The sequence below is a fragment of the Oryctolagus cuniculus genome, chromosome 12 (assembly GCF_051225735.1).
Source record: "Oryctolagus cuniculus isolate XC-2025 breed Fujian yellow rabbit chromosome 12, ASM5122573v1, whole genome shotgun sequence".
Lineage (NCBI taxonomy): Eukaryota > Metazoa > Chordata > Mammalia > Lagomorpha > Leporidae > Oryctolagus > Oryctolagus cuniculus.
Window position 1 is genome coordinate 63,371,553 of NC_142878.1, and position 26,176 is coordinate 63,397,728.

Here is a 26,176-nt window from a genome sequence, read left to right on the forward strand (position 1 = left end):
TCACCCTAACTTAGGGAATTCCATTTCCACACAGAGCCTTCCCAGAGAGGAGGGCCAAAAGTTTTCCCGAGGGGCCAGCATTGTGGTGTAGTGGGTAAAACCTTGCCTATGATGTCAGCATCCCATATGGACGCCGGTTTGAGTCCTGGCTGCTCCATTTCCAGTCCAGCTCGCTGCTGATGTCCTGGGAAAGCAGTAGAGGATGGCTCAAGTGCGTGGGCCCCTGAACCCACATAGGAGACCCAAATGAAGCTCCTTGTTCCTGGCTTCGACCATCTGGGGATTGAACCAGAGGATGGAAGAGTTTCTCTCTCTCCCTCTCTCCCTCTCTTTCTCTCTATAACTCTTTCAAAATAAATAAATATTTAAAAAACAAAACCAAACAAACAAAAAATCTTATCCCTGGAATCTGGGGATTAAGGGCAGAGTAGTTGGGTTGGTGCTCTAAGTAGTCTTGTTTTGCACAGAGATTGGTTCCAAGACATCCTGGAAGGCAAAAGTCACAGGCAGTGGGAAGTGCCCTTAAAGCTCCTGTAAAGCCCCGGTGAAGCACAACAAGCAGACAGGATCCCAGCCAGCAGCTCGTCCTTGAGGCCAGAAGAGTTATGTTGCCTGAGCTGAGCAGCTCGCCCGGAGGGCCTCACTGGGCCAGAGAGGCTGGCTGCTGCGTGCAGGGCCTAAGGCCAGAGAACGGCTGGCACGCCTGCTTCCTCCAGACACCACCTGGCAAGAGACTGCTGCGGGGCTGACCCACTGTGCATCAACACATCACTCATGTGCTGCTCACTCTCTCAGCACAGCTTGCACAGCCAAGTGTCTGTGGATTAACCAAGTGCTTTGGGAACCTCCACCTGAATACCCGCGTCTCTTCATGCTGCCGCCTTGGGCCACAGCTCCTGAACTCCTGGCCCACAGAACCTGTAAGACAGGGAGCAGGCGTCTGGCCCAGTGGTTAAGACACCTGTGCCGCACATCGCAGTATCTGAATTCAACTCCTAGCTCTGGCTCCTGACTCCAGTTTCCCACCAGGGCCAATCCTGGGAGTCAGTGGTGATGGCTCGAGTAATTGGGTTCATGTCACCCATGCGGGAGACCTGGATCCAGTGCCCAGCCCCAGGCATTGCAAACGTTTGAGGAGTGAACCAGCAGATGGGAAACACCTCTCTGTTTCTCTTCCTCCCTCTTAACTAACTAATTAACTAACTAACTAACTAAATAAATAAAATTTTAGAGGAGCAGGCATTTAGTCTAGCAATTAAGACGCTTGTATTCCACTTCATACACAGCTCTGGCTCCTGACCAGTTTCCTGCTAACATGGACCGTGAGAGGCGGCAGTGATTGCTCAAGTGGTGAGTGCCTGCCACCCACGTAGGAGATCTGGATTGAGCTCCTGGCTCCTGGGGCCAGCACTGTAGTACAACAGGTGAAGCCCCCACCTGGGACACCAGCATCCCATAACAGAGTGTCGGTTGAGGTCCTAGCTATTCTGCTTCCGATCCAGCTTCCTCCTAATGTGCCTGGAAGAGAAGTGGAATATAGCCCAAGTACATGGAGCCCTGCCACGGATAAATGGAGTTCCTGTCTCCTGGCTTTGGCCCAGCCCCGCCCTAGCTGTTGGGGGAATGAACTAGTGGATGGGGCTCTTTTGTTTCTGCCTCTGAAATAAATAAATTTACAACAAATTTTATTGTTAAAAAAAAAAAGAAACTGCAAGGTAATCAGTGTGTGTTGTTTTCAGTTGCTACATTTGGGAATAATTTGTTATGCAGAATGCTGACACACAGTGGTGGCTGCAGGCTCGGGAGTGAGCCAGTGTAGGCGATGGGACTGAGTCTGCGGGTTGAAAGGTGCCCTGGCAGCAGAGATGGCGGCACCGGGAGGGGCCAGGCTGGCCAGAGATCAGGTAGGAGGCTCTGCGGTTGTCCAGGGAACAAGGCTTACATCAAGACAATGTGGCAGAGACAGAAGTGCAAGCTACTTCCAAGTAAGAATGGTTGGAGCTCACTGGTCAAGTGCTAGAAATACATGAGTAATACTACCAATGACATTGACAGCTGCCAATTACTGAAAGTTTAACATATAGCAAGCACTACTGTAAGCAGCTTAGACATACCAACGCACCTAATCCTCATTGACGGCCTTGTGAGTAGATAGTATGATCGCATTTCACAGATGGGAAATTGAGGCACAGAAAGGTCCGTGACCTGCCCAGTGCCTCACAGCTGGTTGAGACACACAGCCGGGGTGCAAGCTTGGGCAGCTATGCCTTTAACTTCTCACTGGACTTCCTCTAGAGCAGGAGTGGGGAACCTGTTTTCTGCTCAGGGCCAAGTGGATATTTGTAATAGCATTCACGGGCCACATAAACTGATCAACTTAAAAATTAGCCTGCTACAGACCTTGAGTTTCGAGTTCCACCTGCAGCTACCTTGTCAGGACCTGACCAAATGATTCCGTGGGCCTCATTCAGCCAGAAGCTCCCCACCCCTGCTCGGGATGGATTGGAGAGAAAAAGAGTAGACAGGGGAAGACAAGGGTGCACCTTTGGGCCTCTGGCCAGGACCACTGGGTGCAGCCTCACCCAAGACAGGGTGGAAGCCTTGAGAAAAAGACACCACCAGTCACTTCATTCCATGTGCGCCTCGCAGGAACCACTTGCCGGGCTCCACGACACCCCAGCACGTGCACTGTAGAATAACATCCGGACACAGCCCGGGGCCCGCTCCTTCCACACTCCAGTAAAAATAAACCTCCCTCTCCAAATACGGGGTGGTGGGAAGTGCCGCGTTTTTCAGGAGCAGAAGCGGTTACGTGGCATGGCAGACACGTTTCGGCTTCCTCGGGCAGCTGGGCAAGGGCAGCGCGATTTCCAAGTAAAAACACAGATGATGCAGCGATCCCCGGCTGACTGACTTGGCGGGAGAAAAGAACAGCCCTGTGCCAGGCCTCAGTTTCCTCCTCTAGGAGTCTCCAAAGCAAAGGGGCCAGGGGAGGAGCCCCAAGGCTGCTTCAGGCTCCCCCTCCATGGAAGCATGGGCACTAGAGTCCCAGGCTGGCTCTCACAGGGCTGCGGCTTCCCGGCTTCCCCGCTTCCCCAATCACACCAGGGCCAGGCAGGCTGGCCCTTCTGCTCCCTGCCTAACTGCTGATAGCACCAGGCGTGCTTTTCCCAGGGATTTTCAGAACTCTGTCAAGAGCTTTAAATTACCCTTTTGAGCCCTGGCCGCATTGTTAATCCACAAAGAAATGCAAGCCAGGAAGTGCCCCCTCGAAGCAGCAGGGCCTCCAGAGATGCCACTTTGATAAAGGAAAACTCCACGGAGAGGGGATGGGGACGGTGGGGGGAGGGGGGCTTTCCTCCGCCAGGGTCGCCAGCAGCAGCCAGCAGTGGGCAGGGCCCTTGACACATTTCCCTTTCATCCCTCAAGCAGGAAGAACTGCATTTTACACTCAGAAGAACTGAAGGCTCAGAGGTTACTTAACTTGTCCACGATCCTTTGGCTGGCGGAGGTGAAACCAGAACCCAAGGCCAGGTTGGATGAGCTCCAAAGCCCGTGTCTACCCACCTCGCAAGGCAGAAATCCGCTCCAAGAGGAAAAGGACATGGTGAAAACAGCCAGGCGCCTTCGGGGCAGCCCAGGAAGATGTCTGAGACACAGTGAAGCTAAGACTACCGCACTTTTGCCACACCTTGAAAAATAAAAACTGGCGCTGTGGTGCAGTGGGTTAAGTTGCTGCCTGCGACACTGGCACCTGCTATGAGCACAGGTTCGAGTCCTGGTTGTTCCACTTTGGATCCAGCCCAGCCCTCTGTTAATGCACCTGGGAAAGTAGCAGAACATGTCCCAAGTCTTGAGCCCCTGCCACCTACATGGAAGACACAGATGGAATTCCAGGCTCCTGGCTTCGACTGGGCCCAGGCCCAGCCATTGTGGCCATTTGGGAAATGATCCAGTGGATGGAAGCTCTCTCTTTCTCTCTCCCTACTCTGCCTTTCAAATAAATATTTAAAAAGAATAAAAAGACCAGCTTTTCTTTAAATGCTTTTTATTAAAAATTGTACCAATTGATGAGGGGAAAATGAATATATATATTTATATATTTATATACATACACACACATACATACATGCATGTGTCTAACACAAAGCCATATTTGTACAGGTTAAAAACAAAATGGGTCCCCATTCCTCTCCCTCTTCCTCTCTGGCTCTCTCCCAGAGGCAGAGTGCCCAGACCCCAGGGAAGTAACCTAGGGGTGAAGGAAATGCTACATTCTCACTGGGTCTCCCCCTACAACCCCTGGGGACCCAGGGATGGGGTGGGCCACTGGCACGCTCCGAGCAGGGACAGGAGCAGTGCAGGCCCGGGAGCACCTGCGGTCCAGAGGCTGGCATCCCCAGAAGAGCTCATGCTGCCGTCCAGATTCAGCGTCCTGCCTGCCAGCTGCCCAGGGTGCACCCACAGGCCAGCCTGGCGCCCGAGCTCCTCCCCACCTGCCACCCCATCTCCCCATCCCTCTTTGGAAACGAACACAAGCTCTCACTGGGGAAGCAGGCTCCTTGCTTATCAGGACCGGCACACTGCTCCATTGTCCTCCCCCCAGGCCAGCCCAGGTGGGGCCCGCAGAGGACAGGGCCGGACTGCCCCTCTGAGTCCCAGAAACAATCCCGCAGGCACACAGCTCTCCCTGGGGCCACCTGATAGTGACACAGGCCCACTCCCCCAGGCTGAGGAAGGCACTCAGGTGACCTTCTTCCACCTGGGGTTGAGCAAGAGGCTGGGGGCAGCTCTCCAGGCGCCTGGACTTTGAGACAGGCCCAGTCCTCCACCCTTGGCGGGCCTGGGGGCCCCTCCCCAGATCTGTCTACAGGCTTCCAGAATGCTCCAGTCTTCGGCTCTGAAAGAGAAGGCTGTCTTAACCCTTCCTCCAGGGCATTTCTTCCAGGGTGAGGGAAGCATCCACTCCCTCTCCCAGCCCCCACCCCAGCAGGCCGCAAAAGCCCCACAGGCCTTCAGCTGCCTACAGGTCAGGACCCAGGTCACCGCTCCCTCCCTCTGATGCTCTCCCAGCTCCTCACCGGAGACAGACCGGCTCCCAGAGACAGACCGGCTCCCCGGTGGGGGATGGGACCCGTAGGGGGGGCCCAGGGGGAGGGGCGTCTCCTGAGGCTGGACTTGAGGAATGTTTGGGCCCACTCACCAGGCAGGGAGGGAAAGGGCCCAGATTGCCAGCCAATTAAAAACAGACACCCAGGGGAACCCTCTCTCCCTGCTGGGGCCACCAGGGGGTTTCCTCCAGGGTGGGGGTGAGGGATGAAAGGGGGTCTCAGTTTGGCCTGGGCTGCCTGACACCTGCAGCTCTGGGTTTGCAGAAGATGGCAACAGCGTGGCGAGGCCCCTTCCACTGGGATCAGGCGGGATGGTCTGGTGGGCGAGCAGCCTGGGCCTGGCCAGCTCTCTGAAGTTGACACCAGGGGCTAGGCCATCTTCTCTCCTGCTCAGCTTGGGTGGAAAGCTGCCCGGGACGGGTGACAGGCAGCCGGTATGGACAATCCTGGTCTGTGTGGACAGCACTCAAGCACACAAAGCCTCCTGCCTGTCACAGCCTCCATCCAGGAGAGGGGAAACAACCAACGTGGGTCCCACACACATCACGACATGGCATGGCAACACACAAGGAAAGCCAGGTTTTCACAGCAGTCAGCGTGTCCTGGAGCTGGCCTCCATGCCCGTCCCCTGGCCGCCTTCTCCTTGCGAGCAGGAAGCTGTCTTCTCACCAGACAAGCCATGCTACACACCCTGAGAATAGAATTCTGGCCAAGAAGAGGTAATACGTCTAGAACATCTGGGAGGATGAACCGAAGGCTTACAGGCACGGCAGGAGGTCCTTGTCCTCGGGCCACTGGGAGAGCACGCGGTACCTCTGTGCAAATCAGGAAAGGCGCCCCTTCCCCGGGCGGGGCGGGCGGACGCAGCCTCCACAGTTCCCTGCAGCCGCCCTCGTCCACTGGGCAACCTGCCCAGCTGTACGTCCCGGAGACCAGCCGAAGACCTCCAGGAGCCCGAGCCTGCTCAGATGTGAGAGTCTTCCTCCAGTCTCCTTGAGTAGCCCTGGGGTCGTCTCTGCCCAGGTTTGGGCCTTGCTTCTCCTTTAGCACCAATGTTGTCTTTTCTTACACAGGCAAAAACTATCGTTAATTTCTAGATGTCTGGTTAACAGACTCCCTGTGGCTGCTCTCGGAGCTTCCAGCCCGGCTGCTTTTAAGTCTCTCCGTTAGTGCCACGGCAAGGAGGGAAGGGGAGAAGTCCAGAGGCAGCCCCGTGCCTGCTGCAGTCCAGAGCATGCCGCTCTGGCCCAGCTGGAAGCTCAAGGCTGCGGGAAATGTGTGCCCAGCATTGCCGGTTCCGCACTTCTAGCCATTGTCTATCGCTCTGAAAGTCGCTGTCCAGCTGACAAAGCCACTGGCCTGGCTTCTTCCTGTGTCCCACTAGGTGTGAAAAAGGAAGGGGACAAGGAGGAGGAGGTATGTTGTTTCCAAGGAAACCAAGGGGCCGGAGGGCCTCTGGAGCTGGCGGGATGGCCACCAAATTCCCTGGCCCTGGGGCAGGGCAGCCCCTCGATGCTCAACAGTGCTCATGATGGGGTGGACTGCAGTCCCAGGGCTGGATCTGTTGAAAGAAGACCTGACACAGGCACGAGCTGCTGGCTGCAGCACGGTGATGGGCTACTCAGCTCCTCCACGATTGGCACCTGCCAGTCCCAGGCAGCCGCAGGTGGCAGCAGTCCGGCACCCCAGGACCGATCCTGGGCCCTCGACATGGGACCAAGTCAGATTTGAGGCCTTCCCGGAAGTTGGGTTCATGTCATGGCACAGTCAAAGGGTCCCTGGAGGAACCCATCCCTCCCTGAGGTCTGCTGGAGGCAACAGGGGCTTGGGCAAGGATCCCTGAGCCCTGGGGGCTGGCAGCGGCTGGGTGGCGGGGGAGACCATGGCCGTCTGGCCAGCCTAGTGACCTGCCTCAGCCTAGAGGCCCCTGGCCATGCCCTGGGGAGTGGAAGCAGGTGACTCTCAGGATGAAGGTCCCATCCGCAGTGGAGGGCTGGCAGGTTAGTTAGGTGGCACTGGGAGACAACCCAGTGTCCTATTTTCAACCAAGCGCCTGTGGAGAAATTACAGTCAACTCCCTGGACATCACCAAGGGGGCAGATTTGACATCTGCCGTCAGGGCCCCTGGGAGTTGCCAGCATCGTAGACGCACAGCCTATCCTTGAACAGTGTTTGACAAAGGCCCTTGCTCCTGAACAAGGCAAGAAGGTTCCCCTGGGGAATGTCGTATGTACAGAGAGAAATGTAAAAACAAAAACAAACAAATACAACAACCACCAAAGCCAAGTTCACAAGACACAGCGTCAGTCCTGGCTCTGTTCCAGCCGGTGTTCCTGGTGCTCATGCGCAGGGGGCGGCGGCCCAGCCTCACCTAGGACCTGCCCCATCCCTGTTCTCGTCACCATTCAGAGCCAGGTTGTGCAGGAAGAGGAGGATCTGCCACCACACGCGATTTCGGTTCTGCTGGTGCTGCAGAGAAGAAAACAAAATCAACCTGGCTCCCAGACACCTTAGATGACTGCTTATCCTTTGCAGTAAAAGCTCCACTCTGCCCTCCCTGAGCACCCAAATCCCATCAGCACAGCAAGCTGCGGAGGGTGCTGGGGAGGCGAGAAAGACTTGGTGACAGTGGAGTCCTCCAAAAACAATTACAGTTTTAACATCACAAAGCAAAGACCAGGCTCTATATGCACTGTGCACAAGAGGATTAAACTTTTCCCCCTGCTTGCAGGATTTTCCAGAGTTTAGCCAAGTGCTGCTTTTAATCAGATTGGCTCCCGAGCCCCTCAAACCTCAGCTGCGCGAACAACAAACTCGCTTCAGAGAGAAAGAGAAGAAGTGCCCCTCTCTCTCCCCCCACTCCAAAGTAACACAGAGAACAAGGGGGAGAAGCGGGGGAGCCTCCATCTGCAAGTGATTTGACACTGTGAAGGTCAAAGGGTTAATCTTCAATTTAAACCACACTGCTGAGGCAGCAAAAATCTGATTTCATCCAGTGCAAACACGCGCGCGCACACACACACACACACACACACTCACTCGAGCGCCCGCCCTCTCTGCCTTCCCAGCATCTCCAGCTCAGCACTGCCCTTTTTATAGCCGCTCTTGACAGTAAGCCATAAATAATCCCTCTTGGAGCGCTTTCCTACTGACTGGAGCCAATTAAACATTAAGCAAGAACATACTTGAAAACAAAACAAAAACAAAGAATGCACACCACGCTCTGGAGGTTATCCCAGGTCCTACTGTCAGGCTGGGAGGCTGGGGGCAAAGTTCAGGGGTCAGTGGCTCATGGCACTGTGTCTGGTGCTCTGCCCACACAGGTACCCTTCCCAGGGGCCAGCCAAGGCCCCAGGGGGACTCCGGGCTGCTGGAAGAGGGATCTTTGTTCTTTGTCCTCTCTTTGTCTGGCCTGGGGCCTCACCACGGGGTTCTCAATGGGCAGGGGAATCCAACCCTAGTGTGGCAGAAAGGAGCAGCCACAGGCTGGACTTGGGACACGGAGCCCTCTCCTCTGCTGGCTTTAACCACAGCACCAGCCCCACCAGGCAAGTCCTCGAGGTCACGTGCAGCCCCCGCCTCCCTGACCTTACCCCAAGAGAACCTGGGGGCTGCTGGGTTGTCCTGCATCCCGCCCGGCAGGGGAGGGGTGGGGCAAGGAGATGAGAGGCATCCACTGAGGCCGAGCTCAGGGCCCTGACAACACAGGTGAACCTGCGACACCACCCCCAATCCAAGGCAACAGCGTTCCTCTTCCTCCTGCGGAAGAGACTGGAAAACAACCCAGCAAGCTGGAGGCCGGGCCACCACGAGGAAGGGAAGGGAAGTCGGGTGTGGCACAGCCGCCCAGGGCAGCTGGCAGGGAGACCGAAGGCTTCCTCGTGTTTTGTAAACAAAGATGAGTAAAAAGAGGAAACACTCGTGGCTTAACAAAAGCTGGGCAGAGTGAAGTCACGTGAAAATGGCCTCAGCTGCGGACGGACAGGAGGCCTCAGCCGGCAGCAGCTGGGCACGGGACCCCTCCCTTCCCATTGCCTCCCCTCCCCAGGGGCAAAGGTCATGTGCTGGAAGAGCCGAAGAATCCAGGAAGAACGCAGTCCCTGGAGAGGCCAGCCCGCTGGAACTCCGCAGCTCCTCAGGTGCCTGTGTCAAGCAGTCCCCGCGTGACAGCCACCAGGGCTGTGAGCCCGTGGCCGTGCCCCGCGTCCTTGCTTCGCACACCGCGGCCCAGCAGCTTCAGAGATGCAGCTGAAACAGAGCGTGAATTTGTAGCAGGGTCCCTGGCGATGGCAAGGCCAGCGTGCGAGAAGCACTGCCCCACACGCGCTATAGCCTTCGGTCCTTAGCAGCCCTGTGAGGTCGGTGTTTGTGACCACGCCAACTACAGGCACAGTGACTGACAGGGCGAGGTAACTTAGGCAAGACCTAACCAGCAAGTGGCAAGAACTGTACTGAATCCTGATCTTTGGGTTCTAGAGCCAAGTCACTAACCATAACCACTATGCTCCCAGTGCCATTATCCATCTTCATTTGCTTTAAAGATGTATTTGCTTTAAAGATGTATTTGCATTAAAGATTTCTTGGGGCTGGCACTGTGGCACAGTGGGTTAAAGCCCTAGCCTACAGTGCCAGCAACCCATATGGGTGCCAGTTCGAATCCCAGCTGTTCCTCTTCCCATCCAGCTCTCTGCTATGGCCTGGGAAAGCAGTGGAAGAGATGGCCCAAGTCCTTGGGCCCCTGCACCCACGTGGGAGACCTGGAAGAAGCTCCTGGCTCCTGGCTCCAGATCAGCTCAGCTCTGGCCATTGTGGTCATTTCAGGAGTGAACCAGCAGATGGGAGACCTCTCTCTCTCTCTCTCTGTAACTGTCTTTCAAATAAATAAAAAATTAAAAAATAAATCTTAAAAAAAGAGATCTATGTATTTCTTTATTTAAAGGGCAGAGTGACACAGAGAGAGAAAGAAGGAGAGAGAAACCAATCTTCCATCCACTGGTTCACTCCTCAGGAGGCTACAATGGTCGGGGCTGGGCCAGATAGAAACCATGACCCTGGAACTCCATCGGTGCCTCCCACATTGGGGCACAGGCCCAAGTACTTCAGCCATCGTCTTCTGCCTTCCAGGCACATTAGCAGGATGCTGTATCAGAAGCAGAGACAGGATTTAGTCCAAACACTCCGATGTGAGATGCAGCTTAACCCACATTAACACAGCTCTCATTCCATCCATCTTTCCTTATTCTACATCCCCATCACTAAACCATCTCAAAAGATTTCAATGGCCATGGAAGAGAGAGCTCAATTCTGGTTGGGGGCCTGGGTCAATCCCATCTCTGTAAGCCTCGATTTCTCCCAAATGCCATTAATGGAGGCTAACTGTGCAACTTCCTGGGCCCTGAAGTCTCTGGGGATGAAGCAAGGTAGCACTTTTACCTACGGTGCTTGGGAGTTTGGGAGGAACCATAAGCGGCTGTGAGCCAAAGTGTGCTGTCAGAACTGCTGGGCACACAGGCAGACCTTGGGGAGGATCCAGCTCCACACCTCTGCCTGTGGCAGTCCTAGGGCTCAAGTACTGGCAAGGAAGGCACTGATGGATCCCCAGGGCAGGAACCAGAGGCCCTGGCTGTAGGCTGGGCTCTGTGTGTGAGTCCTCATTTGACTCCTTGCTATTTTAGATGGGCGGTCTCCAAGCCTGCCTGTGTCACAAAACCTGCTGGGGTACGGGGCCACGGTAAAGACAGTGCCCTGACCCTGCCCATACCAACTAAGGATCTCCAGGAAGGGGGCCCAGGAATCTGCATATTGAATAAGCTCCCTGGATGACAGTTTGAAAATCAGAAGTGACATTTATTTTAGATATTTTAACCATCAGAGCAATACATGTGAATGGTAGAAAAATGGGAAGATACAAGACATTACAGAGAAGAAGGTGAACTCACTCAGGATCCTACGTACAGCCTGGAAGAAAACACTTCGTGCTTGCTCCCTTCTTCAGTGTCTTCCTGCCCCGCTGGCCGGGCCACAGACTGCCTTTTGGAAACCAGGGAGGTGCTTTCCAGCCCTCAAGAGTTTGTCATCCACAGTCCCCCAAGGCCTGTGACTCAGAGCTGTAACTACTGAAGGCTGGAGACCAGCAGAACAGGGCTGGGACCCCACCCCCAGGCCATGAGCCCTCGCTGGGCACCAGCAGGTGCCGCATCCTTCCCTCCAGCCTTCTCCTGCCACAGGGCAACTCCTTTTCCAGCCACCTCACATCCCAAGAATCAAAGGATGCCCTGATGACAAGGAAAGCGATAAAGAAAATACTTCCCAAAAGTTAAGCCAAAGGGTCTTAATATAAAAAGATAGAGGACATGAAGGGAGGCCAGAGAGGAGGGAAATCGGCCGTCACGGTCGGGGATGAGGCACACAGACACGGAAACACCAGAGAGCAGGCGTCCTGCCAGGAGGGGCTAGGGGCGAGGGGCAGAAGGTGAGGGAGCCGGGCAGGACCACACATGGCCCTGCCTCCAGGGCACCTGGCACAGCGCCCAGTTCATCAGCTGACCTCAACCAGGGCCAACCTCTGGAGCAAGGCCCAGCCCTCCTAGTGTCCCTCCCAGGGGGTCTTCCAGAATGGACAGTAGGGATGCCCCAGCGGTGGGGGACCGGGGCCCTGGGGATGGAGAGCTTACCCCAGAGCCACCAGACTTACAGAGCAGCTGAGAGGGCAGGCGAGGCCCAGAGGGAAAGAACAGAGGTGGAAGCCCCGACACAGCAGGGGAAAGCACTCTCCCGTCAAGACAGCAGGACAGGCAGGCAAGGAAGACCTCTGGGGCGGCTGAGCTCGGCCTCACTCTCTCCTCGCTCTCTCGCTGCGGGCAGGGGATGGAGGCAGCTGGCTGAGAAGTGTTCAACTCCCCGCCAAGCGCAAAGTACTCTGACTGTTTCATGATCATTTGGATAGCACACAGTAGGTACTCAACAAGTGCACACAGTACTGACAACGGAACGTCAGCCCAACAGCAGAACCCACTTGTCTGGGCCAGAGCAACTGCTGTCTAGCCAGTAGGAGCAATGGACGGACTTTCTGTGATGGGATCAGCCTCCTGTCTGGGAGACGCCCTGCTGGTAGAGGCTTTAAACCAAAAAAAAAAAAAAAAAAAAAAAAAAAAAAAGGAGCTGGCTATGGCTACGGTGTGTGTCAAGGCAGCATCACACAAATCAGTCTCAGCTTCAAGGCTCACAGCCTCCCAACCAAGCACACCCTCCCCGGATAAGGATCTCCCTCCACTTTCAGATCCAATTCACACCCTCGGGGGGCTTCGTGTGTCAGCCGCGTTCCAGCTGCTCTAGCAAGAACTAAATCACCCCCAAAGAATTGGAGGAAGGAGCAAAGCCACATTTTAAAAGAACCTAACGCACAAGATGCAAAGTTACCAAATGGAGGGCATCCTCCAAAACCTCAGACCTAGGACGGCGTGCACGCCTGCCTGGTCACGTGACCCTCACTGGGATGTGGGACCCGGGCCCCACGCAGGGCCCCTCAAGTCCGTTTTACAGATGCAAAAGCAAAGCTCTGGAAAGTCACCCCAGGCAAGTTAGTCAGGAGGGAGGTGATCCCAACCCCTGACTGCGGACTCCAAAGTCTTGTCCCTTTGCTAAAATATCGCGCTGCTGGCGGGGGGTGGTGTTTGGTGTAACAGCTAAGAGGCCACTTGTGGCGCCCGCATCCTATACTGGAGTGCCTTGGTGTGAGTCCCAACCCCACTCCTGAGTGCAGCTTCCTGCTGGCATGCACCCTGCAACACAGCAGGTGATGGCTCGAGGGGCCGTGTCCCTGCCACCCACGTGGAAGAGCCAGACTCAGCTCTCAGATCCAGGCTGCTGTTGGCATTTGGGAAGTGAACCAGCAGATGGGAGCTCTCTCTATCTCTGCCTTCCAAATAAAATAAATAAATGATTTAAAAAATATTAGTGTGTTCACTCACATTATGAAAATAGTGTTACCTTTTCAAAGCAAATCGCCGCTGCATTCCCTACTAGTAGTTTAAAGACATTGTTTCCAGATCATTAACTATTTAGTAAGGATGCTGTGGACCAGAAAAAAATGAACCTTTGCGAGGTGCAGCTCACTGAAGATCAAACAGAAACCAAGCCGAAGCTGGTCTGAAGTGGTGACTCGGGACCGTGTTCCGAAAGCACACTGTGCTTCTTGGCATGGCGAAACTGCGTATTCCACTCGTCCAGGGTGGCGCGCACCCCCTCAAGCACAGATTTCCCACTTTTCCCTTTCCCAGGCCATGCTCTAAAACCCCCCAGGCCAAGGGAGGAAAGAGCCTTGCCACTGAGAGCAGGAACACTGAGATAAGAGAGACCTTAGGAAAATTCCACTGGAAAGCGGTTGGGAAGATATTTTTGTGCAACTCAGCACGCTCTTCTCAAGCGTCCAACCGAGCTAAGCGTTCTGAGGGATACAGAGATGATTAAGATATAGACCTTGTTCTGGGAGAGAAAAGCAAGAACCCAGGACTAAGTATGAAATGAGGCAGAGTGGGTCGGGGCAACACACGAGAGCTCCATCGTAGGCTCGCTTTCTGGAACGCGCCCGCCAAGAAGCAGGCACGGGATGGCGGGAAGACCTTGGTTTCAGAATCGATAAATTCTGTACAACTCCCAGGGCAACAACTAGGGCCTGGCACCTCACTTCCAGAGCATCAAGCAGGGACAGTGGAGGGGACTTTGAGGTTGCTGGTGATGAAATGAGAAAGGCACACCTACTACCTGCACCCGGCGGCAGCGCGAGGAAACCCTGGGACCACACGTCTCCTTGCTGAGCATGGCCTGACACTCGAGGCTGGCAGGGCCTGCCCTGGGAGCACCGTCTTCAGAGCAGACCCACGGCGTCCTGGGGAGGCCCTGGACTTTCCTCTGAGATGAGCCAAAGCAGCCATGGGCTGCCAGGTCAAGCCAGGGATTCTGAAACCCGGGGGCAGCCCCTCGGGCCTGGTGGGCTCCCTGCTCCGGACTGGCAATGTGGCTGAACGGAAGAGGGAGAAAGGCTCTTGCTGAGGTCTTCCTCGGCGTGACTATGGCACTTACAGCATGTCAGAGCCGCCACGGCGACACCAATTGCCTCTCCAAAGCAAGGAAGGGCAGCCTGGGGCCAGCCAGTTCTCACTGGAAGACTTCCTCCGACGGGCTGCAGCCATGGGCAGGTGAGGGGAGGAGGGCAGTGCTGTACCACCCAAGACTCAGGCCTGGGCTGGAGACAGAAATCACTGAGCCCCTCCTGGTGCTCCCCCAGAGATCCGGCTGTTTTAGTTTCCCTGCATCTGAGAGTAGCTCCATCTGACTACGGGCAACTTCACAGCAGCTCGAGAGACTACTGGGCCCCGGCAGAAAGCAGGAGTGGGGGTTGGGGAGGGAATACCACGGGCAGGCCTGTTGTGGGTCTGTTCGGCTACGGAGGAGGAAGCCTTGGTCTCTGAGGCCCAACACAGATCTTTGTAGCTGGCTATTCTGATCCCATCTGGAACCAGTGTGCAAACTGGGCAGGCAAAGTTTCCTCCTGGCTGCAGGCATGGGTCAAGAGGCAAACCAGACATTTTTCTTTACTCTTCTTTCCCTGTGCCCCACCCCCCCCCCCACACACACCCCCAAGAACAAAAGTCAACTCCCATGCCCATGGCTGTCCACAACTTCAGGGCCCTGGTCCTGGAAGAAAGAGCGGTCAGGTGCAGAGTGTGTGGAGAACCCAGCCTCTAGTCTGCCCCCGGGATGACTCAGAAGCTAAATATAGCGAGCGACATAAACAGAGCCAGCCACAGAGCAAACACAGGGCCCCCAGCCCCGGCCCTGGCTCTCACGCACACACCGGCTCGCCGCCGCCCCTCCCCCAGCTCTGCTCCTCCCCAGCACGTCCTGGGTGGATCTCCCACTCCTGGGACAGAAGCTGGCTCCTGGGGACCCTGCTCATCTAGGGCAAGTCTCTGGGGACCCTGCCCAGGGCTGCCCATTGAGACCTTGAGCAATCTCATTAGCCATGGTCTGGGCTCCAGAAAACCACTCACCAACAAGGACAGTCCTACCTCCCCCCCCCACCAGGGGTCAGGAAGCAGTCACCGGCTCCCTGGACAAAGGACTCAGGCTGCTGGCAGGGGTGCTGCTGGCTAAGAAGCCATGCAAACACCAGAAGAGCTCTCCAAGCACCGGGAAGCTGGGTCCAAGTGGAATCCTGAAGTCAGCTTTTATCCCACGGCTAACAGTGACCACCTGTCCACACCTCAATCATCTCACAACCCCCCACGGTGTGTTCTGCAAGCACCAGGAGTCTTCAAACCATTCACTCAAAGAGTTCGTGGAGGGAGATGTAGATTCTGGAAAAACTGTGTGTGGATTTCAAACTTTTTCTGTGTCAAAGTCAACCTTCCTTTAAAGTTTTATTTCAAAGGCAGAGTGAGAGAGATAGACAGAGACAGAGACCTTCCATCCGCAGACCCACTCCCCAAATGCCTACAACAGCCAGGGTGAGGCCAGGCGGAAGCCAGGAGCCCCAAGCTCAATCGGATCTCCCACCAAGTTCTTGGGCCATCATCTGCTGCCTCCCAAGGTGCGCATCAGCAAGAAGCTGGAAGGGGAGCAGAGCAGGGACTGGAGCCCAGGCCCTCTGACACGGGATATGGGTATCTGAAGCAGCATCCTGAGCACTGTGCCACAAACCCAAAACATCTTTTCATTCCGTTTTCTCACAAACTTCCTGAAGAAACTTTTGGTTAGAAACCAAGACTTGGAGAGGTGAAATGAGGTATTCACAAACACAGAACCTGCAAAGTGACAGAGCTGGGATTTTAACCCAGATCCATCTCCTTCCTGTGACATGAGAGCTGAAGATGGTTTCAACTTAGTGCATGAAAGTTTTCTCAAATTTCATTTTCCAAAACATCCAATTACTATTCAGGGAATTTCCAAATCTGATTTTTCTGAATGGAGTCACTCCTGGACCAAATGAAAAAGGAATTTCCAACATGAAGAATTCCGACACTCCAGTAGCTTTACTCCCTCAGTGGCCTCTGGTAGCTACTTTCTGAGGATTCTTGGCTTCTTAAGAGTACCGAGAAACAGCCTCACAAATTTCAAGATGAAATCCAATGAGACAGGAGGCTTTCCCCAGGGGAGGGGACACTGGTTCCTGCCCCTCCTTAGACACAAGAAACGGAAAGAAGCTGGGTCTCAGACCCTCTGGCCAGCAGCCATGAGCTCCGTTAGGAAGCAGATCTGCACCTCCATATCCCAGGCAGAAGCTGGAGGGACACGGAAACACCCCCCTCACAGAGCCCAAGTCACAGTCGGCGGGCCACTGGGGCTCCTGCTGCAGCAGGTCGGCTCACCGTGGTGCCACGAGGGGAAACCTCCACTCCTGACCCAGTCAGAGGAAGGTGGGCCAGGTGGCGGGGTTTGGAAAGGCTGCCACCCCACTCTCCCTGCCTCCACTTCTCTTGTTGTCCTGGTGACCCCAAGACCAACAGCCGGCAACCACACCGACTCATCTTCTGCCTCAGCTTCTTGCCTGTGGGTATGTGGAGCCAGCCTGTATGGATCACCTGGGCAACCAGGCTGGCCGGACCCTCCAGCCTCTGGGCTCCTCGGAATATATGCAAAGAGGTACCTGACCCACAGAAGCCAACACCAAGGGGAACTCTTGGAAGCCATTGCCCCAGGGGTCAGTTGCTGCCCTCTGCCATCTCTCCCATTATCATGCCCCCTCTCTCTGTACTACATTTTCAATGGAGAAGCTTTCTCCAGGTGCAGAGAAAAGGCGATGGAGATCCCTGACCAGGGACAAAGTGGCGAGTTCCCACCCCCTGGTGGGCCACGGCCCAAAGACCACTGTTCTGGCCCAGGACACCATTCCAGGTCTTGGGGGAGAGAAGGCGGCCAGGCCTGCTTGACCTCCTCCTGCCTCCTGGGTTGCCTCTCTCAGCTCCCTCCCTGCAGCCCACAATGACTGTCGCTCCTTGAGGAGAAATGGGCAAGGCCAGGGTCCATGACTGAGGAGTCCTCTGGCCGGGGCGAGGGCGGGGAGGAGGTGGAGTTCAGGGACAGCTCTGCCCAGGGATCAGACCAACAGGCAGGGCAGGAAGTGACTGTGAATCCATAGGAGCAGACGTGGGCAATGCCTAGGACAGTAATACGTGGGAGGGGACAGCGTGGAAGAATGTCCACTGTGTGCCCGCACCTCTCATGGGTGTTTGCACCCTTCAAGGTCCCTGCTAAGACTCTGAGATGTTAGCTCTCATTTACAGAACAAGAAACAGGCTCAGGGAGGCCAACCGACTTCCGGTCCTCAACCATGGGCCTTCCAACTTGGAAGTGAAGCCTCGGGGCTTAACCCCATCTGCTTCCTCCCCAGTGCCTCAGTTTCTCTGCCCACAATGATGATGGAAGGGAACAGGAAAAGACACAGCGTAAAAATGCAGGAATGACAACGGCACTTTCTAGATACGAAACTTTAGACCATAGTTCATGTAAGGGTCAAGTTCAGAAAGCAACTCACTTCTTAAAAACCAGCTGCCGAAAGGCCCCAGGCGTGCCAGTAGCTCCATCTGCCTGCGGCCTTCACCCTAGCTCTGTCCGCAAGATGCGTGAGCAGAATTAGGGGGCAGGAGTGGGTTAACAGCTAGAGTCTTTTCTAGAGAATTCTCCAGGGAGTAGACAAAAAGTCTGGTTCTTTGTCAGAGAAAATTTTGGAAAACCAGCTCCTTGGGCCAGGAAGGCCTTACTGGCCGACCTCCTGCCGCTGCAAGGCAGCCGCAGGGAGCTGGCACCAGGAACGCAAGAGCCGGCATGGGTGAGGTGCAGGGCAGAGCTGGGGTGGCTCTGGCAGAGAGGACGGTGCCTGTCAGGAACTGACCTGATGGGGAGAAATAACGCCAAGCAGAGAAGTGCAGGACAGGGGTCTCCTCCTCCCGGGACTGTGTTCCAGTCCCACACCAGGACACGGCAGGCCAAGGGAGGCCTCCCACCTGCTCCTAAGCCCCCAGGGGCTCACCAAGGACTAGGGAGGGGAACGCTCCAGGAAACAGCTGCGGAGGGAGAGCGGGAGACTATGCGGGGGAAAGCTGCATGCACAGTCCTGCCGTTGAGCCCAGGAGACTCACAGCCACTGTGGGTCCCAGGACTGCAAGCCGGGAGCTGGGCTCAGGCGCACGCAGCTGCAGGCCTGCACAACCAGGGTGGAGTGAATGGGCAGGAAAGAGGCCAAGAGACTGAAACCAAGAATCAGAGTGAGTCCACACACAAGGGCTGAAGGGGAAACTCGAAGCCAAGTTTCCACAAAACAATCAAAGGAGGGAAGAGGGACTGCAGCTTGGGCCAGAAGAGGCGGCCAGGCTGCCTTATAATGTAAGTGTAGGGCCACCCTCCCTTCCTGATCACTGAGGGACCAGCCGGCCCACCAGGCGGGCGCAGTGAGGGCTAGCCCCAGGTTTCCCTCAGCGCTGCTCGGCAGCGGCAGCGAGCAGAACCACACAACCCCCTGGGCTTGCTCTCAGAAAATCCAAGGCCAATGCCTCTTCTCCCCCTCCTGGTGCTAGCAATGGTTTGGCTCCTAAATCAAACTTGTTACTCCCCTGTCACCTAAAATCCCCCATGCAACCTCAGGGTCTGCCTGGTGATGGTGAGTTATTTATACTCTTGATTTCCAGACACACACACACACACACACAGAGTGCCCACTGGCCAGGAACACTGTCCCAGGGATGGGGAGTGCCTTCGTGTCCAGGTGGAGTGGTCCTGCCTCTGCAGTGCTTGTACCAGCAGGGATCCACCCTCAGGCTCTGATCCCTGCAGGGTAGCCTACGGAGAGCCAGCCGGGAAGGAAAGGGTTAAGTGCCTGGGGGCCGGACCCAGACAGTGCTGCAGCAGCGGCCCAGGGCAGCCTCCAGGCTGTGGCACGGAGGGCTCCTCCAGCACGAGCCTGCCAGCCGCCGCCTTTGTTGACCGACCCTGCCACATGCTCGGCTGACACGCGATGCTCCGCCCTGGCGGGGCTGGTGCCAGGCTGCCGGCCAAGCAGCCGGCGGCGGCAGAGCGCCCGGCCAAGCGGCCGGCCGCGGCTCTGGGGAGACTCTATCGGAGGTGCACTCTCCTGAGGCCCCAGCCCCAGGATCCCAGACAGACAGTGAGTGAGGAGCGGCCTCCCCAGCTGGGAAGTGTCAGGTTTCAACCGGTTCCGCCACCTTCCCCCGCTCAGGCCCCATCCCCTGGCCGGCTCACCCCATCCCCTTGCACCCCCAACAGCACCTGGCAAACCTCTCCTTAGGTCTGCGAGACACAGTCCCCCAGCGCTGGCCTTCAGGAGAGAGCCATCGCCTTCCCAGGGAGGGAATGGGCAGGCAACCAACTTGGAGACCAGAGAGAGATGAGGGCAGCAGTGCTCATCTGATCAGCCTAAACTGTCCGTGGGGATGATGACAGCCGAGGCTAACACTCTGCCACCATGCCCTTGAGGCCCAGCAGAGCCAGAGCTGCCGATAGGAGGACAGAGACAGGCGCTGGCTCCTAGGCCCCTCGCGCCCTACCCGCCCCCTAGAGCCCTGTGCCTACTTGCTGTAAATGAAGCCGGTGGAACTGGTCAGCAATGCACTGAAGCTTCCGAGCAATCTGGACCTCTGCTCGATGCTGCCACTGCCCTTCAGGGGGCTGCTCCCCCAGCGCGAAGTTTGCAGGGAAACTGGCAGGGAGAGGGAGCCGGTAGCCAGCATTGCCTGCAAAGAAAAAGGACCCAGCTCTAAGCGGTCTTCTCGCCTGCCCCGCCCTCCACGCCTGCCTCTCCTGGCCAAGCCTTGGGGCTGAGGGTAAACCCCAGTATGGGAAGGGAGAGGAGCCAGTTTGCCTCCACCAGGGAGCTCTGCCAAGCTCGGACAGCCTGCTTGCCTGCTGCCCAAGTGCATAGAAGCTGATGCTGGGGGAACAGAAGGGAGCAGTCACAGCCGTCCAATGGGCTCCCCATTCACCGTCAGGGCAGTGGCAAAGGGCAGACTGGGTGAACATGTAAACCTTCTGTCCGTATTTATCAACCTACACTTGACCACAATTTATTATTCTCAGAGTAGCAGGTTGAAGCTCTTCCCTGGAACAGCACTGCAGGCAGCTCTCCAGAGTTTCCCGGGCTGAGCACAGCCAGGGACAGAGAGAACTGTGAAAAATGTCTTCACTTTTTCAACGCAGTAGAGGAGAGCTGTAGAGGAGGCTTCTGACCCTGTGGGCAGTGGCACAAACTCCTGAGACCCAAACAGATCCAAGTTTCTCTCTGGAAGCGGCCTCGGAGGTGGGGGGCGGGGGGGGTGCCGCGAGGCCGGAGCTGCACCCTTACCGCATGCTGGCCTTAGTACCACCGCTAGGGGCGCCAGCCGGCCGCCTCCCCCGCCTCGCCCTCCTCCGCGCCCGCCCGCCGGCCGGCGTCATCCAGCTTCTGAGTGCCGCCAGAACTGCTTGGCAAGAATCGCCCTACGGGGCAGTTCCCTCTGGGAATAACTGCAGCGTCTCCGCAGCCTGGCCCGTCAGACACAGCGAGATAACCCCCAAACCTCCACCCTCCCGCGTAAGCTGCTGTGCTAAGAACAGGCTGCTCTTTTGCCGGAGGAGGGCATATTTCTCCCTAAAACAAATCATTCGAGCCCACAAATGAAGGGGTCTTGTCTGACTTTGCCTTGGACACAGCCCCTCTGCTGGCACGGAGCCCAGGCAGGCCCAACCTCTTTCTCCAGTTCCCCTTCCAGGCACAGAAAGTCCCAAGTGACCACTGGGGCCACTTTCTGCCTTCAGGAACCTTCCCTCCTGGAACCAGCTGGGTTTTCCCCTTCAGTGTCAACAGCGAGTCATGGATCCCACAGATTTCTTTGGGACAAAGTAAATCCCTACCAGGACACAAAAAGGTGGGGGTGGGGGTGGGGGTGGGGAGTGGTGCAGGATGTAAAAAGAGACACCTGGATCCAAGGGATCCTTCCAGGAAGGGACAGAAAGGACAGGGCCATTTGTCCAGGTGCGGGTAGCAAAAGGCAGGGACTTTAGCATCCAGCAGCACTCAGCAGCCCCTGCTGCTCAGTGGGACTTAGGGGAAGGAAATCACAAAGGCAGGCTTGGGCAGGGAAAGTCCCCTCTTTTCCCCCAACCTCTATAGGAGGAGTCCTGAGGCTAAGAGCACTTACCATAAAAGAGTCGCTGGGGTTCCTCGGTCACCCCACAAGGCAGCATGACCCCTTGGCTCGGGGAGGCGGGGCTGAGGGTCTGGGTGGCCTTGTCTTCCTGGCTGGTGGGTCGCAGCCCAGGACCACAGCAGTGGGTGAGAGGGAAGAGGTGCAGCCGCCCCAGGGGGCAGTCCAGCTGGCTCTGGGCAAACGGGTCAGCAGAGAGCAAGCTTTGGGGCTGGGTCCCCGGCTCCCCGTCCTCTGGCTGGAACACGTCATCCTCCAGCTCCTCCACACACTGAGGTGGCTCCATGTCCCCTGTGAGGGCAACGCAGGCATCTGGGCGGCTGCCCGTGCCGAGCCATACCTGCAAGGACTCCCCTCCTTCTTGGCTTGCTTCACTACTTCCCCTTCTCATTCATTTGCACGGGGCCAGGTACGGTGGACATACTACTCCCCTTCCAAAGCACTGCGGGGAGGGGGGGACCCACCCCCAAAATGTGACCTGCCTGTGTGCTGAGCCCATCCACACCTCTGTGGAGGACAGCCCAGGCCACCTCTCCCCAACCTCTCGTGACTCAGGCTGAGGGGTAGTCGCATCAGCTATACAATCATGCTGGCACCTGGGAAAATGTAAACAGGACGGCTGTGGGTGGGCTCGGGGGACTGGGACTGGCCGTACACACAACCTCACAACACACGTGTATCCCCTAAGGGGCACTCTCCAAATTCTCAGCCTGAGTCTGAGCTGAGCTCCCGGCTCAGCAGCAAAAACAAAAGCCAGCCATCCCGGGGCAGCCAGGTTCCCTCCAAACCTGCTAAGCCCCGCCCTGCTGCCCATCTCCTCTAGTCTCCACCCCCTGCTTGCACAACACAACAAACAGGCTCTGCGGTGTGGTGAGAGTGTGTCCTGGGAGAAGGGATAAAGCCCCAAGTTAGTCATTGCAGCTGCCCCTCTGCTCCGCTCTCCTCCCGCACAGCAGAGCTGTCTGCTCAGCACAGGTTGCCTGCCAGGCGGGGCCGGCCCCTGGCAAAGTGTCAGCCGGCCCCAGCGCAGTCTACTCACTAGTCCCTGGGACGTCAACTCCTCGGCCCCACAGCCTCCCATGCCTGCCAGCGCTGAACCTGAGAGCGGTGCGACCTGCCTCACAGAAGGAAGTGAAATTCAGCCCTCTGGCTGTGACCTCACTTGCTGCCTGTACTATTGAGGCTGTTGTTGTGAGTGTCTTGGTGATAAAGAAGTTCCTCTTGCTCCACCTGATGGCTCTAGCGTGCCTTAGCCAAGAGGCCACCCAGCATCTTGCTTCCAGTCCAGCCCCCTAAACACACACCAGGAACCCCTTGGGACCCCTGGGACAGCGCGAAGCAACTAGCACCTGGAAGCTTAAGGAAACAGAAAGACAAAGTTCCTTCCCTGAGACTCAGTTAGAGATCCCATGGCGTTCTGTCGCCCAGTCTGCCTTTGAAGAGCAAGCCAACTGGTCTGTGGGTTGGGGAAGGACTTAAAGGAATCTCTGTTAAATTCAGAAATCCTGCCTTTCCTAAATACCAGGTCTCTCTGAGATGCTCATTTCTGCCCTCACCCCCCCACGCGGTGCCTGAGCTGTCTCTGGTCCTGTCTCTGCCCTCTTCCCTGGAGTGAGGAGATGCCTGCTAGGGTGGCAAAGCAGACACATGGCATTCTTGGGACAGGGCTGGTGGGGGTGGGGGTGGGGGCTCTGACTTATCAGCAACAGGGACTGAAAGAGGACCAAGTGTTGTCACCTGGCAGGGACGCCCCCTCCTGCCTTTCAACCTCCTCTCGGCAGGCTGGCCATCCCAACCTAAGAAGGCGCCTTCCAGAGCCAATCACAAGCAGGAGTCATTGTCTGGGTTTTTCCTTTGAAGCCTCTCACCTCCCCCTCCCCCTCCCAGCAAAGCCCCAAAGTTCAACCCCAGCCTGGACTGGACAGTGGGGGAAGGGCAGCCAGAGGGCGTGGTTCCGCGAGCCCGGGGACCCTCCCACCCTCCCCCAGGAACTGCAGGTGGCTCTCCGGTCCTGTCCGTCTGTGGCAGCCCCCAGAGGGGTGCTGGACAAGGTCAAGTGTAAGCTGCCAACGGGTAGAGAGACCTTCTCCTCCCTCCAGACCCTTAGGAGGAAGGCACTTCCTGCGAAGACTGCCAGGGAAATGCTTTATTCCTAGCGAGGGGAACCCAACACGCACGGGCCATCCCAGCCCCTAAAGGGCTCCACCGGGGATGCTGACTTAGGCTCCTCCTCCTCTTAGGAGAAGGCGGCAGCCAGACACCGACCGACGGTGGCTAAAACCTCAGAACACACACACTCACACTCACGCCCCAGACCTGGGTGACTCCAGGAGAGGGTCTCAGCCTCCGAGTCGTGATGCCAGGGCTCTGCGCCAGGGTCCAGCGTGACGAGCGCTCGGGGGCTCGGCGCCCGGACTCGATTGAGAAGGAGGGAAACAGCCCAGCTGTTAAGGAGAGGAGCCTTCAGACTTCGCAGGGAGGCAGGACCGCCCCCGACGCCCTGCCTTACCCCAAAATCGGACCCCGAGGCCGCGCCGTTCTCGGGCGCCCAGATCTGCTCCGCAGCGCGCCCCGGGTTCCCCTGCCCACCTAGACTCAATTCCTTCGAGTCCCAAATGCTATTCCCAAGTTTCCTCCCGGAGTAGGGCACACCGATGTGGGTTCTGCACCCCGTTCTGACACCCCAGCAGCCCAGGTCTTCTTGGTCACCCAGATGCCCGCAGCCCAAACCCCTCCCGGGCCCCCACGCGCAGCACGACTCCGCTCCCCACTTCCCCGAGGAGGTGCGATCCAACTCCGCCCGGCCCCCGGCCGCCCGGGCGCTCACCGGGCTGCGGCGGGAAGCGGGAGGCACGGGCAGGGGCGGCGGCGGCAGCAGGCGCGGGAGGAGGCCACTCCGCACGGTGCGGTATTGTTTCCAAAATACGCCCGCTCAGGGCATCCCGCAAACAGCTGATGAGGCCCCGCCTCCCGGCGCGTCACGCCGCCGGCTGGCCAATGGTGAGTGCAGCCCCAAGTCCCGGGCTGGGAGGCTGCCAGGGACGGTCACGAATGTACGAACCCTCCCTTGGAAACATTGCAAGGGGCCAAGCAAAATTCTGACCTCCGCCAGAAGCGCAGTCGGAGCAATGTCGCACGGCTGGGATTCAGCTCCTAGCGCAGGCTCCGGAAGCGCCAGAGAGTCCCTGAGCTCTCTGCTGGCTGGGAGCGAGGGGGCGCCAGAGTGACTTTTGTCTACTTTCTCGGGAATGGGTTGAATAATTGCCTGGCGTTCAGAGGAGGAGGAGAGGAGGCGGCGGGGAGCTTTTCGACGCGGCTGACTGCGCCCGGTGGAGGCAAGGTGCGGGTGCCAGTGGATCACGGCGTAGTGACAGCAAGCGCCCCTTCGCCTGCCGGGCGGGTCAGAAGAAAACCCCGGCCCCGCAGCTGGAGGACAACGCATGTCTCTGGCGCTGTTATTGAGTGACATCCCGATCAAACCCGTCCAAGGGGCCCTCCTGTCCTCTTCTTGCCTGGATATGAACAAAGGCAGAATAAGCGTCTGGCTGAGAAGAGGAGAGATGGAAAACGCAGGGGCTGCTGGAGCATTTGACACACAGCCGGAGACCCTGCTGGAGCTGCCAGGAGAGAGCACCGCACCCTGCAGAGGGCACACCCTGGGCCCCTTCACAAACATTGAGTGCCTGCTTAGTTCCAGGCCTTGGGCTAATTGCTGAAAACCTGGTGCTTGCCCTCGGGGGAGCTTACAGTCCACCTGGAGAGGCAGCGCTGAAAATAACTAACGGAGAGTGTGGTGGTAACTGCTGAAGGATCCACAAACGCTCAGGATGCCGCGACTGAGGAAGGCTTCAGGGAGATGGCCTTTTGAGTGGGGCCTGGAAGAGGAGGGGAAACTTGTTAGAAAAACCAGAAGCAGCAGCCTGGGGCTCCGGGCGGCACAACCAAGTGCTAAACTGGAGAGTTTGTCCTGGGAGCAAGGGCAGGCTGGAGCACCAGATCGTTGGGAGCACCCTGGGAGTTGGGAAAGGTGGGCATGGGCAGGTGGGTGCAGGTGTCCCTGCAATGCTAGGCTGAGGGATCTGTGTTTTGCCAAAGATTTTTTTATTAGACGAGGAGTGCCTTGCCCAAGCCTGAATTGTAGGGAGGATAAAGGAAGAGTTCAGAACTCAGTGAGGGTGCCTGCGTCGCGGCACAGTGGATGAAGTCACTCCCTGCCACGGAGGCATCCTAGCCGAGCACAGGTTGGAATCACCCTGCTCTGCTTCTGATCCAGCTCGCAGCTGATGCGCCTGGGAAAGCAGCGGAGGATGGCCCGAGTGCTTGGGCCCCTGCACCCTCTTTGGAGACCTGGATGGAGTTCCAGGCTCCTGGCTTGGGCCCGGCCATTCGGGTAGTAAACCAGCAGTTGGAAGATCTCTCTCCCTCTTCCTCTTCCTCTCCCTCTCGCTATCCTTCTACCTCTTCTTCTCTGCAACTCTTTCAAATATACAAATAAATATTTAAGAAAACAACTCAATGACAAGGAGCCAGTCCCTGCCACAGCCTAGGTGAGTGATGATGAGGCCTGACCACTAGAGGCAGTGGAGCTGGGCAGTGCACTGTCCCTCACCCACACCCCCAAGCTGCTCTCTCTGGGTTGTAAATTCAGATTAGAGTTGAGCTGGGGTCCTCAGTTGGGCTCGAACCCAAAGTCTCCTCGGACCTTTTTCCTATACTTTCCCTAGCCCCACCAAGTACACCTGAAAAAGAGTGAAGCAGGCATTGAGGCTGGTGGCAACCAGAGTAGGAAAATGCTGTCCACCAAGGACAAGAAGAGGTAAAGAGGAAAGAGAATCAAGGTTAGCCAGCAGGCCTGCCCCGCCCCCACCC

At 57.0% G+C, this 26,176-nt stretch overlaps 1 protein-coding gene across 4 annotated transcripts; it reads right to left on the reverse strand.

The window, feature by feature from the left end:
• Nucleotides 1-4,031: 4,031 nt before the first annotated feature.
• BMF (Bcl2 modifying factor) lies at nt 4,032-24,292 on the reverse strand. Of its 4 annotated transcripts, none has more exons than XM_008269213.5 (5): nt 24,135-24,244; nt 23,624-23,751; nt 21,302-21,598; nt 19,698-19,858; nt 4,032-7,580 (listed from the first exon to the last, which is right to left on the reverse strand). In XM_008269213.5, exons 3-5 carry the CDS (start codon nt 21,591-21,593, stop codon nt 7,479-7,481), a joined length of 555 nt encoding a protein of 184 aa, XP_008267435.2. In that variant the 5' UTR covers nt 21,594-21,598; nt 23,624-23,751; nt 24,135-24,244; the 3' UTR covers nt 4,032-7,478. The 4 variants fall into 4 exon arrangements, with proteins under 4 accessions (XP_008267435.2, XP_069909463.1, XP_069909464.1 ...); XM_070053362.2 differs by lacking the exon at nt 4,032-7,580 and adding an exon at nt 9,047-9,359 and having other exon boundaries at nt 24,135-24,224; XM_070053363.2 differs by lacking the exon at nt 4,032-7,580 and adding an exon at nt 10,028-10,251 and having other exon boundaries at nt 24,135-24,292.
• Between the last annotated feature and the right edge of the window lie 1,884 nt (nt 24,293-26,176).